Source organism: Vicia villosa, linkage group LG7 (assembly GCF_029867415.1).
Source record: "Vicia villosa cultivar HV-30 ecotype Madison, WI linkage group LG7, Vvil1.0, whole genome shotgun sequence".
NCBI classification, from domain to species: Eukaryota; Viridiplantae; Streptophyta; class Magnoliopsida; order Fabales; family Fabaceae; genus Vicia; species Vicia villosa.
In genome coordinates, this window is record NC_081186.1 from 84,253,577 (window position 1) to 84,270,565 (window position 16,989).

At 36.2% G+C, this 16,989-nt stretch overlaps 1 protein-coding gene across 1 annotated transcript; it reads left to right on the top strand.

Annotated features, from left to right (window-relative positions):
• Window positions 1–12,456: 12,456 nt before the first annotated feature.
• Window positions 12,457–15,408, top strand: LOC131621025 (zinc finger CCCH domain-containing protein 29). The gene is made up of 2 exons (XM_058892226.1): window positions 12,457–12,613; window positions 13,021–15,408. The coding sequence occupies exon 2, from the start codon at window positions 13,031–13,033 to the stop codon at window positions 15,110–15,112; it is 2,082 nt and encodes a 693-aa protein (XP_058748209.1). The 5' UTR covers window positions 12,457–12,613; window positions 13,021–13,030; the 3' UTR covers window positions 15,113–15,408.
• The last annotated feature ends 1,581 nt before the right edge of the window (window positions 15,409–16,989 follow it).

The following is a 16,989-nucleotide window of genomic DNA, read 5'->3' on the forward strand; positions in this document are numbered from 1 at the left end:
TCTTAAATTTGAAAAAATGCATTGCTTCAGTATGGTAATCGAATACCATAATATGATATTCAAATACCCCATTTCAAACGGTAAATAAAATTGAATTTCAAATATTGGTATCCGGATACCAATTAGTGGTAATCGAATACCACTTCATCCAGAAGTAAAATTTAAGTGTTTTTAATTGGTATTCTAATACCACAATATGGTATCCAAATACCATAAAATTTTGCTTAAAACTTTATTTTTTTAAGTATGGCTCAATGTATGAATATGAATGATAATACAAGAGTTTAGATGAAGTGAGAGATAGTTTTTCTAAGCATATAAAGCTTATACACGATGAACTGCAATTGAGGACCTTAACATCATGATCAATTTCCTTAAATTTTATGACATCTAATGACTTATGCATTCTTGGTCCTTAGCTTGATCATTTTGCACATAGTTTAAAGCTTTTCCAACAATATACCTTCTTTGATCACTATATATTTTTATCAATCTTTAAACTTGATCGGACATCATGATTTAAGCTTCATAATTGGCTAGCATTCATCATGTGTCTTTTTAAACTATTTCTTCTTTGATAGTTTTCATCAGTCTTTGTCTTCACCAAAACTACATTTGGTAGATGATGGATATCTTCTTCATAATCTCCCGCTTTTTGATGATGAGAAAATATATGGATGAGAAGTTTCTATTTGACATTTGATACTCCGCTTATCTTGTATATCTCCCTTTTTGTTTTGATTTTCAAGCTTTGGTATCCTGAAATAAAATGAACAAAAACAACCATACATCTTCTCCCTCCCTTTGATATTATCAAAAAGAAGAAAGAGAATAAAATCTAAAGCAAAGTACTATATAGAAAGATGCATTTTGATAGATGAAGTGATTAGATCAAAGAATATAATATCATATATTTAGACACTTATCTTCTTCACAATTGTAAGTACCAATATTGATGTCAATCATGATATAGATGAGCTGATACAAATGTTGATGCTCTTTTGAAAGTGTGAGACATTTTCATTCATCTTTAACCAATTAAAGCTTGTATCTTGAACAACCAATCTTTATTTAACAAAATTAGCATATGGTCTCCAAGCACATATACAAAAAAAAATTGCTCTTTCTAGGTATCCAAAATTATTTTAATCCTTTTGGGTTAGTTTCTTTCTCAACCTATACATACTTTCCATTTGGTTACCAAATTGTTAACTGTAACATATATTAATGGTATGGCCTTTATGATTGCAATAAAAAAATTAAGAATACTTAAAAGGCTTGTTACTTTATAATGATAGAAATTGTTTTTCACATAAGTTCTTTGACAATAATCTTGCACCTTCTTAGTATGAAAATTGTCATAAGCATTGGTAGACTTTATAAAGATAGTCTTATTTGAAGTAGGTTTGTAAAATTTTGAAATATCCAAGACCACTTCTATCATTTGTATTCCTTTGCTTACTTAGAACACTTTTTGTTGTGAAAAACGATAACAATAACAAAGTATAATAGGAATTAGGGAAGATAAGAAGAACACAAGAATTGGTTATAACTGCTACTCTTTTACTTTCTCTTAAAACAAGATTACAAGTTTACAAGAATAACAAATAACCTCTCTCACCCTAAATTAGGATTTGCAGCCTAGCAATGATGAGAGACTAGTATGCTATTTATAATAAAACCTAACATACTAACTAATGGGCTTTTTCAGCAAGGCCCATTACACAAGCCAACTTAATAAATTAAGGTTTAAACACTAAAACCTAATTTACCATGCTAACAACCCTAGCATCTTCGACATCTGCATGCTAGACCCATCTTCGACTACAGCATGCACACTTCGACACCAGCATGTGAACAACCTTCGACTTCATGCTTAACTCTGTCGAACTGTCGAACCAAGAAGCTACCATTCGACCATACTAGAGCTCGATCCAATATCTCACAAATCTCCACCTTGGATCTAACTCTACAACATCAAGGGAACAAACTAGCTTTCTTCATGCAGCTTTATCAATTGCATACAGTGGAAAAACTTGCAACTCGGCAATGTCTTGGTGATCATATCAGCAGCATTGTCTTCAGTCGAAACCTTCAGCACTTGGACTTCTCCACGCTCGATTACTCCTCTGACGAAATGCAGCCTCACATCAATGTGCTTAGTTCGCTCATGATAGGCTGAATTCTTTGACAGGTGTATTGCACTTTGACTATCACATTTAATAGTGATACCTCGACCTTGAAGTTTCAGCTCCTTCGCAAAACCTTCAAGCCACAATGCTTCTTTCACAGCTTCAGATAGGGCAATATACTCCGTTTCAGTGGTTGACAGAGCAACAACCTTCTGAAGTGTTGCTTTCCAACTAATTGCAGTGCCAAACATAGTGAAAACATATCCAGAAATAGATTTTCTGGAATCCATACAACCTGCATAATCAGATTCGACATATCCTTCAATTGCTGCTTTACTATCTTCACCCAAGGCTCCACCATAAATTAGGACTCTTTTCAGAGACCCATTTATGTACCTTAAAATCCACTTCAATGCTTGCCAGTGAGCCTTTCCAGGATTCGCCATGTACCTGCTTACAAGACTTACTGCGTATGCTATGTCGGGTCTAGTACAGACCTTAGCATACATCAAAGAACCAACTACATTAGCATATGGGATGCTGTTCATATAGGCTCTTTCGACATCAGTATTGGGATACTGATCAATACTCAGCTTGAATTGAGGGTTTGTTGGAGTCACAACTGGCTTCGAATTCGACATACCAAAGTTTTCGAGAATCTTTCGTAGATATGCCTCTTGAGATAGGCATAACTTCGACTTCTTTCTATCTCTTCGAATGTCAATTCCAAGAATCCTGGAAGCAGCTCCCAGATCCTTCATATCGAACTCCTTATTGAGTTCAACCTTCACCCTCGTCACATCTTCAACATTGTTGCTTGCTATAAGAATATCATCCACATAAAGCAACAAAATAACAAATGAATTACCAGGTTGAAATCTGAAGTAAACGCAGTGGTCGAACTGACTTCTAATGAAACTTATGCGTGCCATGAACTTGTCGAATCTCCTATTCCACTATCGAGGAGATTGTTTCAGCCCGTACAAAGATCTCTTTAACTTGCACACATAATCTTCCTTCCCCTTTTCGACATACCCTTCAGGTTGCCTCATCAGGATCGTTTCATCTAGATCACCATACAAGAACGCAGTCTTCACATCCATCTGTTCCAGTTCAAGATCGAACTGTGCCACCATGGCAAGCAACATTCGAATGGACCTATGCTTCACAACAGAAGAAAACACATCATTGAAGTCGACACCTTCTTTCTGAGTGAAACCCCTTGCAACTAACCTTGCCTTGTATCTTTTCGACGTCACTCCTTCAATTCCTTCCTTAACTTTGAAAATCCATTTACAGCTGACTAACCTTGCCCCACCAGGTTTCTTGATCAGTTCCCAAGTATGATTATCATGAAGAGATTTCATCTTATCATCCATGGCCTTCAGCCATTCAGTCTTATTTCAACTCCTCATAACTTCCTTGTAGTCTCTAGGTTCTTCGTCTAGAACCTCACTTGCAGAGATTAAGGCATAAGCTATAAGATCTGCATACCCAAGCCTCTGAGGTGCCTTGATGACTCTTCTCGACCTATCTCTCAATAATAGGTAGTCATCGTCAGTTTCTTCAACTTCCTCAGCATCTTCTGCTTCTTCTTCGACTTCATCAGGGATATGCAATTCAGCATCAACATGCTCCACCTCAACAGGAATCTCTACCTGTTCCAGCTCTTCGTTAGATGTTTCTGTACTTCGACCAACATCATCAGTTTTCTTAAAAGCCATTTCAGTTTCATTGAAAACTACATCTCGACTGGTGATACACCTTCTGTGACATGGCTCTAGGCACCATAGCCTATAAGCTTTGACTCCTTCAGGGTATCCCATGAACATGCATTTCAGACCTCTAGGTTCGACCTTGTCTTGCCTAATGTGAGCATAGGCTACGCAGCCAAATACTCTCTGTTTGTCGAGATCTGGTGGATGTCCCGACCAAACATCTTCAGGTGTCTTCATATCTAACACTGTCGAAGGACATTTGTTTATCAGATATGTTGTTGTCGAAACAGCCTCAGCCCATAACACCTTCTTTAACCCCGCACTAGTCAACATGCATCTGACTCTCTCCAAAATAGTTCGATTAAACCTTTCAGCCAAACCATTTTGTTGTGGAGTACCTGCAGTAGTTTTATGCCTTTCAATACCAGAGGCAGCACAAAAACTGTTGAACGCCTCGTTGCAAAATTCAAGGCCATTGTCAGTCCTCAACCTCTTGATCTTTCTGCCAGTCTGATTTTCAAACAGAGTCTTCCAACTTTTGAAATTCTCAAAAGTTTCATCCTTAGTCTTCTGGATGAATACCCATAATTATGTGGAATAATCATCTACTATGGATAGAAAATACCTTGCTCTTGAATGTGATGGACACCTTACAGGCCCCCAAAGATCAAAATGGATGTAGTCAAGGGATCTACGTGTTCTTTGTTTGCCTTTGTTGAACTTCACTCTGCAAGATTTTCCAAATACACAGGGTTCACAAAACTTCAGCTTTTCGACTTTGTCTCCACCAAGCAGATTTTGTTTCCCTAATTCGACCAGACCTCTTTCACTGACATGGCCCAATCTCATGTGCCAGATTTCTGTCTTCGACAAAGGTTTCGTGGATGCAACATTTGTCGAACCACTTACAACTTCAGCCTCAAGGGTATACAAGCCTTGTTTCTTCACGCCTCTCAAGACTTCCGTCGACCCCTTCATGACTCTTAGGATACTTTTCTCTCCTTGAAAAACATATCCTTTCTTGTCGAATTCACCAAGAGAAAGCAGATTTCTCTTCAAGTCAGGAACATACCTGACTTCAGTCAACAACCTTATTGACTCATCATGGAGCTTGAATCTCACAAATCCAACACCTGCAATCTTGCAAGCCTTGTTGTTTCCCAGCAATACTGATCCACCATCTTGATCACATAATTCCTCGAACAAGTCTTTGTTTGGAGTCATGTGCCGAGTGCAACCTGAATCCATAATCCACTCCTTCTTAGAGTCACTGCTTGAAACCACAAGAACATCAGATGATTCAAAATCATATTGAACAATGGCAGCGTTGCCATTATCCTTACCTCCATGATCTTTCAGGCGTTCAGGGAACACCTTTCTTGTGTGACCCTCCTTCTTACAACGATAGCATCGAATGCCAGATGCTTCGCCACTGTAAGACTTCGACTGGCTTTTGCCCTTCTTCTTGTCAGACTTACCATCCTTTCGTAAGAGTTTTCCTTTAACGGCCAAACCTTCACCAACAGTCAAAGGTTTATGCTCCTTTCGTTCGTTCAAGTCCTTTGAATACATGGCTGATTGAACTTCTTCAAAGGACATGGACTCTCTTCCATACAGGAGAGTTTCTTTGAAGTGAGCATGTGATCGAGGCAAAGCGTACAATAGTAACAGCGCTTGATCTTCATCATCGATCTTTACATCAATATTTTCAAGATCAAGAATCAGCTTGTTAAACATATCCAACTGCTCAGCTAACACTTTGTCTTCAACCATCTTGAATGAATACAAAGCTTGCTTCAGGTAGAGTCGATTTATCAGTGATTTGGTTATATACAAACTTTCAAGTTTCACCCATAACCCTGATGTCGTCGTCTCCTTTGATACCTGTAGTAGAACCTTATCACCAAGGCTCAACAGAATTGCGTTGTGTGCTTTCTCGATCATAGTTGTCTTCTCCGCTGCCGTTAATTCAGCATTCATGGCTGCCTCTCCCTTCAACGCTTCCAAACAACCCTGCTGAACCAGTAGGACTTTCATCTTCAAGCGCCACAGACCGAAATCATTTATTCCGGTGAACTTTTCAATCTCATACTTTGTTGAAGGCATCTTATCCACGCTCACCGCACCAATTTGTTGTGAAAAACGATACCAATAACAAAGTATAATAGGAATTAGGGAAGATAAGAAGAACACAAGAATTGGTTATAACTGCTATTCTTTTACTTTCTCTTAAAACAAGATTACAAGTTTACAAGAATAACAAATAATCTCTCTCACCCTAAATTAGGATTTGCAGCCTAGCAATGATGAGAGACTAGTATGCTATTTATAATAAAACCTAACATACTAACTAATGGGCTTTTTCAGCAAGGCCCATTACACAAGCCAACTTAATAAATTAGGGTTTAAACACTAAAATCTAATTTAACATGCTAACAATCCTAGCATCTTTGACATCTGCATGCTAGACCCATCTTCGACTACAACATGCACACTTCGACACCAGCATGTAAACAACCTTCGACTTCATGCTTAACTCTGTCAAACTGTCGAACCAAGAAGCTACCCTTCGACCATACTAGAGTTCGATCCAATATCTCACACTTTTCAAACCAATTTGTCCTTTTTCATAATTACATATAATTTGATTTAGATCAATAATTTAAGATTCAAGAGATATACATTTTTCATATGATGAAATTGTTTTAACTTGGTCCAATTCTACCTGCATGGCAATAGATTTAATTTCTAGAGATGAAATCGTTTTCGCTTAGCGCATAATCTATAAAACTTTAGACATTTATCATGAAAAGAAAAATGCAATTCATCATAAGAAGGTTCATTATTACTAACCTTATTATCATCATCAAAATGATGTGAAACCATTAATGTCATGTGTGCTTGTTTTTCATCTGAAGATGAACTTACTTCATTGACTTGCCATGCTTAGTATGATCATTTTGACCTTTTTTTCATCTGGCCATTGAAGTCATTCTTTCTATGAAGGGTATGGCAATCACTTTTGACATGTTCTGATCTTCCACATTCAAAATAAGTAATTTTCTTTCTTGAAGTTGGTGCTTCTCTTTGACCAATTTTCTTTGTCTTTTCTTTTTTCAATAATTTTTTAAATTTCTTGATTAGTACAACATCTTCATAATCGGATTAGGATTTTTCTTCTTGTGAACTTTCATATTTAGACTTAAAGCAAGGGATCTAACTTTATCTTCACGCCCTTCATACTTCTCTAATTTTTCAAGTTCCATTTCATGTTCTTGTAACTTGTCAAATAATGCCGACAATGTCATTTTTTATAATCCTTTATTTTCTGAAATGGCCATCACTTTTGGTTGCCATGATTTTTATCTAAGAACCTTCAAGTTTAATTCATCATTGCTGAGAACTTTTCTAAGAGAGATCAAGTGATTTGTCAATACAGTGAACCTTATTTGCATATGTAAAATATTTTCATGGGGTAGCATTCTGAACATTTCATATTCTTATGATAAAGTGTTCAATTTTGATCTCTTAACTTCTTTAACTTCTTTGGTTTCTTCGTGTGTGACTTGCAAGGTACCCCACATTTCTTTAGCGGTTTGACAATTTGTCACCCTAAAGAATTCATCCATTCCTAAAGAATATGTCAATATATTTTTGGCTTTCTTATCATGAATAATTTTCTTATTATCATCTTCATTTAATGCATCTTTAGGTTTTGGTAGATTTACACCATTTACAACAACGGTTGGAATAAAGCAACTATTTTTCACGGATTTCTAAACTTCAGCCTCTTGGGATTCAAGAAACTGTTGCATCCTGATTTTCAAAAAGTTATATTGTTCACCAACAAAACATGGGGGTCTATTTACACTACCATATTTTCCTAAGAACACTTTTATAGAAGACATTTTATCCCGAATCTAGGAGCAATTTACCCAACTCTTGCTCTTATGCCAATTGTAGCTTTAGAGTGAAATCTAAGAGGAGGTGAATTAGATTTTATGGATTTTTCTTGTTTTAATTAAGAATTCTTAATTTTTAACTTAAAACAAGTAACTTTTGTTTTCTACGGTTCTTAGAGAGAATAGTGAAGAAAATAAATTGCATAAAATAAATGACAAATTGATTTATACTAGTTCCCTTTTCCAAGTTAAGAGTTACATCTAGTCCCTTCACATCTTGAAGAATCCTCCACTATGTTAGTTCTTTGTACAAGTCTTGCACCAATACCTCTCTTACAATCTTCTAACATAAACACCAAACACTATGGCGGACTTTGAATCATCCTAATTCAAAAGACCTTTTTCACAAACATCAAACACTATGGTGGACTTTGAATTACACCAATTCGAATAGCCTTAAGCCTTTTACAACAAACAACTTATCACCACAAACTTGGTAATTAAGTTTCAATATGCACTTTTTGAATAATCTTAAGTATTTGAATCTTGAATGATTTCTAAGATGAAAATTGATCATCCTTTTCAATGTTAAAATTCAATAATACATAAACCTTAAGTGATGAAAATATGTTTATGAAATTTTTTCATGATTTGAACGTAATGCACAAAGTTTCAACATTTTGAAAATGAATAAACATTTAATGATTTGTTTGAATTGATATGAAGATTTATTTTTTAGAAAGAGGCGTTTTGTTTCTGTTGTATGCATGCTTATATACATCATGTAACATTGCTATGGAAAGATGCACAATTTTATAAACAAACCATGAAGCATTGCAATACTTTAGATATATCATGTGTCTTTTTAAGCTCTTTCATCTTTGATAATCTTCACAAATAATTGTTTTTTTATATCAAAACTACATTTGGTAGAGGACGAATATCTCCTTCATGAGATAAACCCGTGATAAATATTGGTGTAAAGGTTGTGAGTTGAACCTGTGTTAAAAGTTTGGTTAATATTGAAAATTCTCAAGGTGTTATCTTTATAGGCTAGACGTAGACCTCATGGTTTTGGGTCGAGCCATGATAATTATGGTGTCTGCTTTCCTTTATTCCTAATTTATTTTATCTTCTTCTCCTACCTTATGTGTAAAACTTGTTTTATAAATCCATTATTTCTGAATGTTTTCTAAAAAAATTAAATCATAATTTACCCCCTCTTGTGTTTGAAATCACTTGTTTAATAAAAAAAGGGTCATATTTGTATGAATGATAAGTGAGTGGGATATGCGTAGATAATTTATTTGAAATTTAGTATTGGGCCTTATTCTCTAATTGGAGGAAAGCTCGACTAACATATTGAGCTTTCTTTGGTGCTAAGTAATGTCTAAATTGCCTTGAATTTACTAATCATATTGTAATGTAATATTCGTAAGAATCCTAAATAGGGGCGACTTCAGGATCCATGCCTAAAGTGATGTCGCCTAGGCGACACTCTCACCAATCTTTTAGTCATATGAGAAGGAGTCATACCATGATTCCCTGAGGTATAGGTAGTCAACAGTCTCCCCTAGTCATAGGGAAGCAATTACTTCCTCCAAGGGTTTCCTAAAACCTAGGCCCAAAAGGCCCCTATATATGCTTCTTCCCTAATGGGAGAGGGATAATATCCTAATTCAAACACTCCTAAGCACCACACTGAGATGCATAGCCTCTCACCTCACACGATCAGATCCTCTAAAACCACCATAACATCACCATACAAGGTTTCTCACTGTTGGGAGCAAGCCATAACCACCCTCAGTTGTTAAAAACCTACTAAGGCCTCTAAGTACCCATGCCCTTTCAGGGGTAACATGTACACATGTAATTTTTGACCAGTACACATATGTTTCTTTGATTAACGAATTTATATTGTTTTCTGAAGTTTGGTTCCCGACTTCCATTCATTATTTGAATCATTTATTCATAAGTGAAATTGCCTTAGTTTCTAGTTTCCTTAGTTCATTGTGATTTGTTGCCTCATGAATACTTACTTTTATTTATCTAACATATAGAAACTTATGCAAATCAATTTTATCTTTTCAAGTAAATTACTAATATGCACAATAATAATGAAAAATATGATTGTTTTCTATTTAAGTATGTTGATAATGACCTATAAACATATATTGTACTGAAGTAAATTTGACAGTTATCTTAACACCAAGAAACTTTTCGCTCGATTTCACTTCATAAGTAACTCTCAATCACCCTGATACCAAATATATTGCTTAGGCATGACAATATAACCCACACCTATAAAAACCCACCCGAACTCGCCCCGAAATTGATGGGGAAAACTCATTTTGATTGAGTTTGGGCTTTCCCCGATTACAAAACATAAGGATGAGTTGGGTAATAAGGACATTAGTATCTGCCCCATTTATTTCATTATGTACTTTATTATTTAGTTTTTATAATTTAGAATATTAAATATGCGGTCAATATTTTGATATTTTGATTTAGATTTATTATTTAAAATATTTGAAATGTAAGTATAAATTTTTTTTAGACTGTTTTATTTTATTATTTGTAATGTAATTTAATTTTGGAAAAAAAATTTCTATTTAAAAAATGGATTTCACTAAATGGATGGTGGCGGGCGGGGATACCCGAACCCAAGCTGAACTTGTTTGAGACGAATTTGGGTCTCGGCTATCCACATCCGTTGGGGATCGGGGCGAGGAACGAAGATTGTTTGAAAATTCGGATTTGAGTTTAGGGGAGGTAAAAAAACCTTCTCCAATTCGCTCAGTTGTCATGCCTACTACTTATGTCGGTGGAATCCCCTTAAGTGATGACACAAAAAAGTATATAGAGTCATAAAAATCCCCCACACTTAATACCTTTCTCCACAAAGGTACCTAATCCTCACTAGGAGAAGATAACAACCATTGTACCTTGGGTAAATATACATTATCCCTCTCATAATAAGTGTCTAATACTCCAGCTCGTCCAACCACTCCTGTCACAGGCACCGATGAGCTTCCATATACTCACTCCGACTAGACTGTGGCCCTCAAAACCCAACTATAGGGATAATAAAACCTTTAGTACATGTCTTCCAGCTCTCTTAAATGCGCCCTTTTAACTATCCAATACCATATTTATGGGCATCAAATAAGGAATTTTCTCAATGATCATTGCTTAATGAACCACTTCTTCTCATTTCCTTATGGTGTAAAGCCAAATTAAACATCCATACGTGACATAAAGCTCAATTATGGTACTTCATACTCGTCACCATCATCCACCAGACTATCATGAACATGTGATCCAAACACATGCTAAAGTAGATGGTCACAATCTAAAAATAACATATATTATTTGAATACAAATATGACGCACAACATGACATCATAAAAGAATATCAAATATAATTCAACAAATAAATGTTATGCACCATTATCCTAAAATGCAGACTCTATATGATTGTGATGTCCATTCCAAGTTATCAATACGATGCCATTGCAAATTGCATATCATTTTTAAAAATTTGACCAATCTACATAGTGTTATAAATTGTTTGATGGACATGGTAAAATATGAATAAGTTGTGACAAAGAGTTGATAAGAACGAAATATGATATTGACTTGATAAACTCTTATCAAAATATGTGTTTGATGCATATATGATAAGAAATGTGATATAAAAATTAAATTATATTTAATTTTACAATTTAAATTAATATCCTTATTTGTAATATTTTAAATGATAAAATATGAATAAGTTGTGACAAAGAGTTGATAAGAACAAAATATGATATTGACTAGATAAACTCTAAAATATGTGTTTGGTGAGAAATGTGATATAAAAATTAAATTATATTTAATTTTACAATTTAAATTAATATCCTTATTTATAATATTTTAAATGATAATTTTATTTTAAAATGTTTTAATAAATTAATTATTTAATTCAATATCATATTCTTTTTTGTTCATTTTATATTTATATTTAAATTTCCATTTTTATATATGAATTATATTTTTTTAAAAATAAAATACAATCATATTATGAAATCAAACTAAACAAACTAGCACCTCTTACATCATTTTCTAAAAGATTATTAAAGTATAAAAAATACAAACAAACAAAATCCAATCAAGACTATTCAAAGAGTGTCCCTTGGTGACAAACGAAAGTTCTCAAACCTTGTCCTGTTGGCAAAGAAGAGAAATCACCTCTTAAAGAAGAGATTGAAATAAACACATTCAACAATCTTAATTATTTAGAATTTGTTTCCATCAATACAATTTAAAAAACAAACAAAGCATCTAAATCACCAATAACAAAAATCAATTAAAAAAAAACACTTTAATAAACATAGTATTTTCAATTTGACCAATAGTTAGAATTTCCTTTTTTCATTACAACAATTATTAAAAAGTGAAAAACACCCGTTGAGCCATAGGCTCCTTAAGGGATAATATTGTAAATTCAAGACGGGTCCACACGATGCATTTCATTTGCATTTGCATTTGAATTTGCATTTGCATTTGAATTTGAGTTTCATTTGAATTTCATTTGCATTTAGAGGAAGATAGAGACATTAAGCAAACGCTGCCTGTGGGTCCCACTGTTACCCTTGGCATTGAATAATTGACTTTGACCAAAGAGAAAGAGTAAGGAAGAAAAGTCACACTTTCCTATCTTGTTCCTTTTTCTTCTTCTCATATATACATAATTGTTGTTGTCTTCAACTCACAATATATATCCATTCTCTTCTTTCTCGATTTTCTTCATTACTCTTACTCCCAACATCATCATCAACAACAACAGCGAAAGCTTGTTTCAGTGTTTTGTTTTACTAAGGTATGTTTTTTTTTTTTGTATTTTTATTTGATCTTAGGTTGTTTTTGGTGGGTTTGAGGTAATTATTTTGTGGGTTTTTTTTTTTGGGTAGATCAAAGATTCAAGCTTTTATTTTAGGTTAAGGTTGTTACTTGTTTTTTGTGTTGTATCATTTTTATGTCTCTTTATTTATGTTTTTTTAATACCATGATTGGGTTTTGGAATACTAGATTGTTGTTGTGTTGGTTAGTTGAAAATACTTTTATGGATCTAAAATTTAGGATTTTGGAACAAAGGTTGTTTTTTTAGATATGGATAGAAATGGGTAATTTTTGTTTATGACTTGGATTTTTTTTTTATGGGTTTTTGTAAATAGTGAAGTTTTTTAGATGAAGTTTTTATTGATTTTTTGCTGGTTTTTTGTACAGGATTTGGATTATGTGCAGTGGTTCAAAGAGTAAAATTTCTTCATCGGATTACGCCATGGAGAGTAAGCTTGAGAAGGGTATTCACAACTCATCAGTATTGCTTGAATTGGCTGCTGCTGATGATTTCAATGCTTTCGCACGAGAAGTGGAAGAGAAGGGTTTGGATTTGAATGAAGAAGGGTTTTGGTATGGTAGGAGAATTGGGTTGAAGGAGATGGGAGCTGAGAAGAGGACTCCGCTCATGATTGCTTCTTTGTTTGGAAGTATTAAGGTGGTTAAGTATATTGTTTTGACAGGAAAGGTTGATGTTAATGGAGTTTGTGGTTCTGATATGGTTACTGCTCTTCATTGTGCTGTTGCCGGTGGTTCGGAGTCATCGTTTGAGGTTGTCAAGCTTTTGCTTGAGGCTGGGGCGGATGCCGATTGTGTTGATGCTGGTGGGAATAAGCCGGTTGATTTGATTGTGCCTGCTTTTAATGCTTTGTTGAAATCGCGTAGGAAGGTGTTGGAGCTGTTTCTGAGAGGTGAGGTGAGTGCCGAACTCGTCCAAGGGGAGATGGATGTTCCTTTGAAAAAAGATGGTGGTGATAAGAAAGAGTATCCTATTGATATATCGTTGCCGGATATAAACAACGGTGTATATGGATCGGATGAGTTTAGGATGTATAGTTTCAAGGTGAAACCGTGTTCGAGGGCTTATTCTCACGATTGGACTGAGTGTCCTTTTGTTCATCCAGGTGAGAACGCAAGGAGGAGAGACCCAAGGAAATACCCTTACAGCTGTGTTCCTTGCCCAGAGTTTCGCAAAGGTTCCTGCCAGAAAGGCGATTCTTGCGAGTATGCTCACGGTGTTTTTGAGTCATGGCTTCATCCTGCACAATACCGAACAAGGCTTTGTAAGGATGAAACTGGCTGTAACAGAAAAGTATGCTTCTTTGCTCACAAGCCTGAAGAGCTTCGTCCCGTGTATGCTTCCACTGGGTCCGCTATGCCCTCACCGAAATCTTATTCAGCTAGTGCACTTGACATGACATCGATGAGTCCGTTGTCTCTTAGTTCTTCATCTATGCCTATGTCAACCGTGTCAACGCCGCCCATGTCTCCCTTGGCAGGTTCATCGTCTCCCAAGGGCGGAAACTTGTGGCAGAACAAATTAAACCTCACTCCACCATCGTTGCAGCTCCCCGGTAGTCGGTTGAAGAGTGCTCTGAGCGCCAGGGATCTAGATCTCGAGATGGAACTGCTCGGTCTAGATAGTCCTCGCCGTCAACAACAGCACCAACAACAACAGCAGCAGCAAATGATTGAAGAGATTGCGAGAATCTCTTCCCCATCTTTCCGGAGCAACGAATTCAACAGGATTGTTGATTTGAATCCAACTAACCTCGATGATCTATTAGCATCTGCTGATCCTAATTTACTATCTCAACTACATGGACTTTCCATGCAACCCTCAACACCCACACAACAAATGCAATCTCCAACTGCCATGCAGATGCGTCAAAACATGAACATGAGCCAGAACATGAACATGAACCACCTTCGCGCTAGTTATCCATCCAACAACACACCTTCCTCTCCAGTAAGAAAACCCTCAGCATACGGATTTGATTCATCAGCTGCCGTGGCTGCTGCAGTGATGAACTCCAGGTCTGCCGCCTTCGCAAAGCAACGCAGCCAGAGTTTCATTGACCGCGGCGCATCAACTCACCATCTCGGGCTTTCTCCACCTTCCAACCCTTCCTGCAGAGTCTCCTCCGGCCTTTCAGATTGGGGTTCCCCCACCGGGAAACTCAACTGGAGCGTAAACGGAGACGAGCTGAACAAGCTAAGGAAATCAGCTTCTTTCGGGTTCAGAAACAACCCGGCACCATCAACTATATCATCCCAACAGAGTGAGCCTGATGTCTCTTGGGTTAACTCATTGGTCAAGGATGTTCCTTCTGAGAATTCTAACATGTATGGTGCTGAGAAGACGAGACAGCAGCAGCAGCAGCATCAACAGCAACAGCAGCAGTACGATCTGAATAGAGAAATGCTTCCACCATGGGTGGAGCAGCTGTACATAGAGCAGGAACAGATGGTTGCATGAGTGAAATGCAACCATGGCAAAGGAAAGCTTCTTGGTCATTCTGACAGTATTTTTTATTTATTATTTTATTAATTAATTTGGACATTTACTGTTATCCAACATTTACATATATAGTATAGTTAGTGTCAAAGAACAAAGTTCAAGTTAATCTTCCAGAGATTTGAAGAGTCCTTGGATGAAGCAATTGTGCTGAATTTTTTGTTGTATTATATAATTTATTGCCCTCTTTTCTCTAGTGGGTCAATCAATGTATTTTCTTTAGCAAGGGAACAAAGTATTTGTCATTGTCATTGTCATTGATTTTTTTTTTTTGGAAATCTTGTCATTGTCATTGATTAAGCTAAGCAGCACATTTTTTAAAATAGATTGTTGTTATGTGATATCTGTTATTGAGAAAGTATTCTTTGGGCATATAATTGATTTCTTGTGGTTATGATTAGTTTATCTGTGTTAATATATAAAGACAACTGTAGTGGAAAAATGATAATCTTGTGGTTATGATTATGTCTTATACATTAGCAATGACTTTTCCTCTATCCCATCTGCCCCACACCCTCACCCCCACTTCATATCTTTGTCGAGCACTAACTTCATCTTTCTTTCTCCATCTATTTCCTTCTCCTTTCTATCATCAACAGGATTGTACGAAACACTAGAGGCAGAGACAAGTCAAAAGGGATGTGCGAAACACTAGAGGTATGAGATTTCAATGGAGGAAATCTTTCAGCTTCTCACTCCGGTTGGTTACCTGCATAAGGCCACTTATATCATATCTTACCCTAGTGGGTGGCTCCCGCGTCAACTCTAGTCATCCACCAAACTTTATCTTAATGAGCTTACTAAGAAATCGGACGTGTCTCACTCGGGTGGTTTCTGTTGAAAAAGAATTACAAGTGTGAGTAATATGAGAACCCCGAGTGAGACACGTCTGAGTGTTTATAAGTAGGAGAACCCTATTCGAATAGCTTTATTCTAAATCCCCGGGTAATAGAATAGCTATAAGTTATCCACCAAACATCATCTTAATGAGTTTACTAAGAAATTAGGGGGTCCCAGCGAGGTGACTTTCGCGCCACCTCCAGTAATTCCATTCTAGATCCCCGAGGGCTAAAATAGCTATAAGTTACCCACCAAACCTCATCTTAATGAGTTTACTAAAAAATTATGGGTGCCCCACCAGGGTGGCTTCCGCATCACCCCTAGTTGCTCCATTCTAGATCCCAGAGATAAAATAGCTATAAGCTACCCACTAAACTTCATCTTAATGAGTTTACTAAGAAATCAGGGGTGCCTATTTGAGTAAAGTACGACTATACCTTACCAAGGAGAGTCATTCGAAATTCAAATTTTGTGATAGAATTGACCCTAGTAAGAACATTCCTATCACGTGGCAAGGAAAAAACGGATTAGGAATCTGATTCAAAGACAAATTATAAGAGTGAAGGGCTCTACCATATACCAAGTAGAGTGGGATTAGAAACTCAAATTTTGTGATAGGACTGACCATAGTGAGACCCAACTTATCATGTGACAACGGTAAGGCGAATTAGGAATCCGATTCAACGGCAAGTTATAAGTGTGGAGGGCTCTGCCTCACCAAGTAGAGTGTGGTTAAAAAAAATCAAATTTTGTGATAGGACTGACCTTGGTGAGAACCAGCTATCACGCGGCAAGGGCAAATCGGATTAAGAATTGAATTAAATGATTCAAGGCTTAAATAATGATTTCGTCCCTGTAAGTTAGCGTGTTTCTGGTTTTAGTCCCTGAATCTTTTTTTTTTTCCGTTCCAAGTCCTCATATGTTCAATTCGCTTTGGCGTTAGTCCCTGCTGTTAGTGAGACGTTAAAAAAAAGCTTATGTGGCAGGCGTTGGTGACT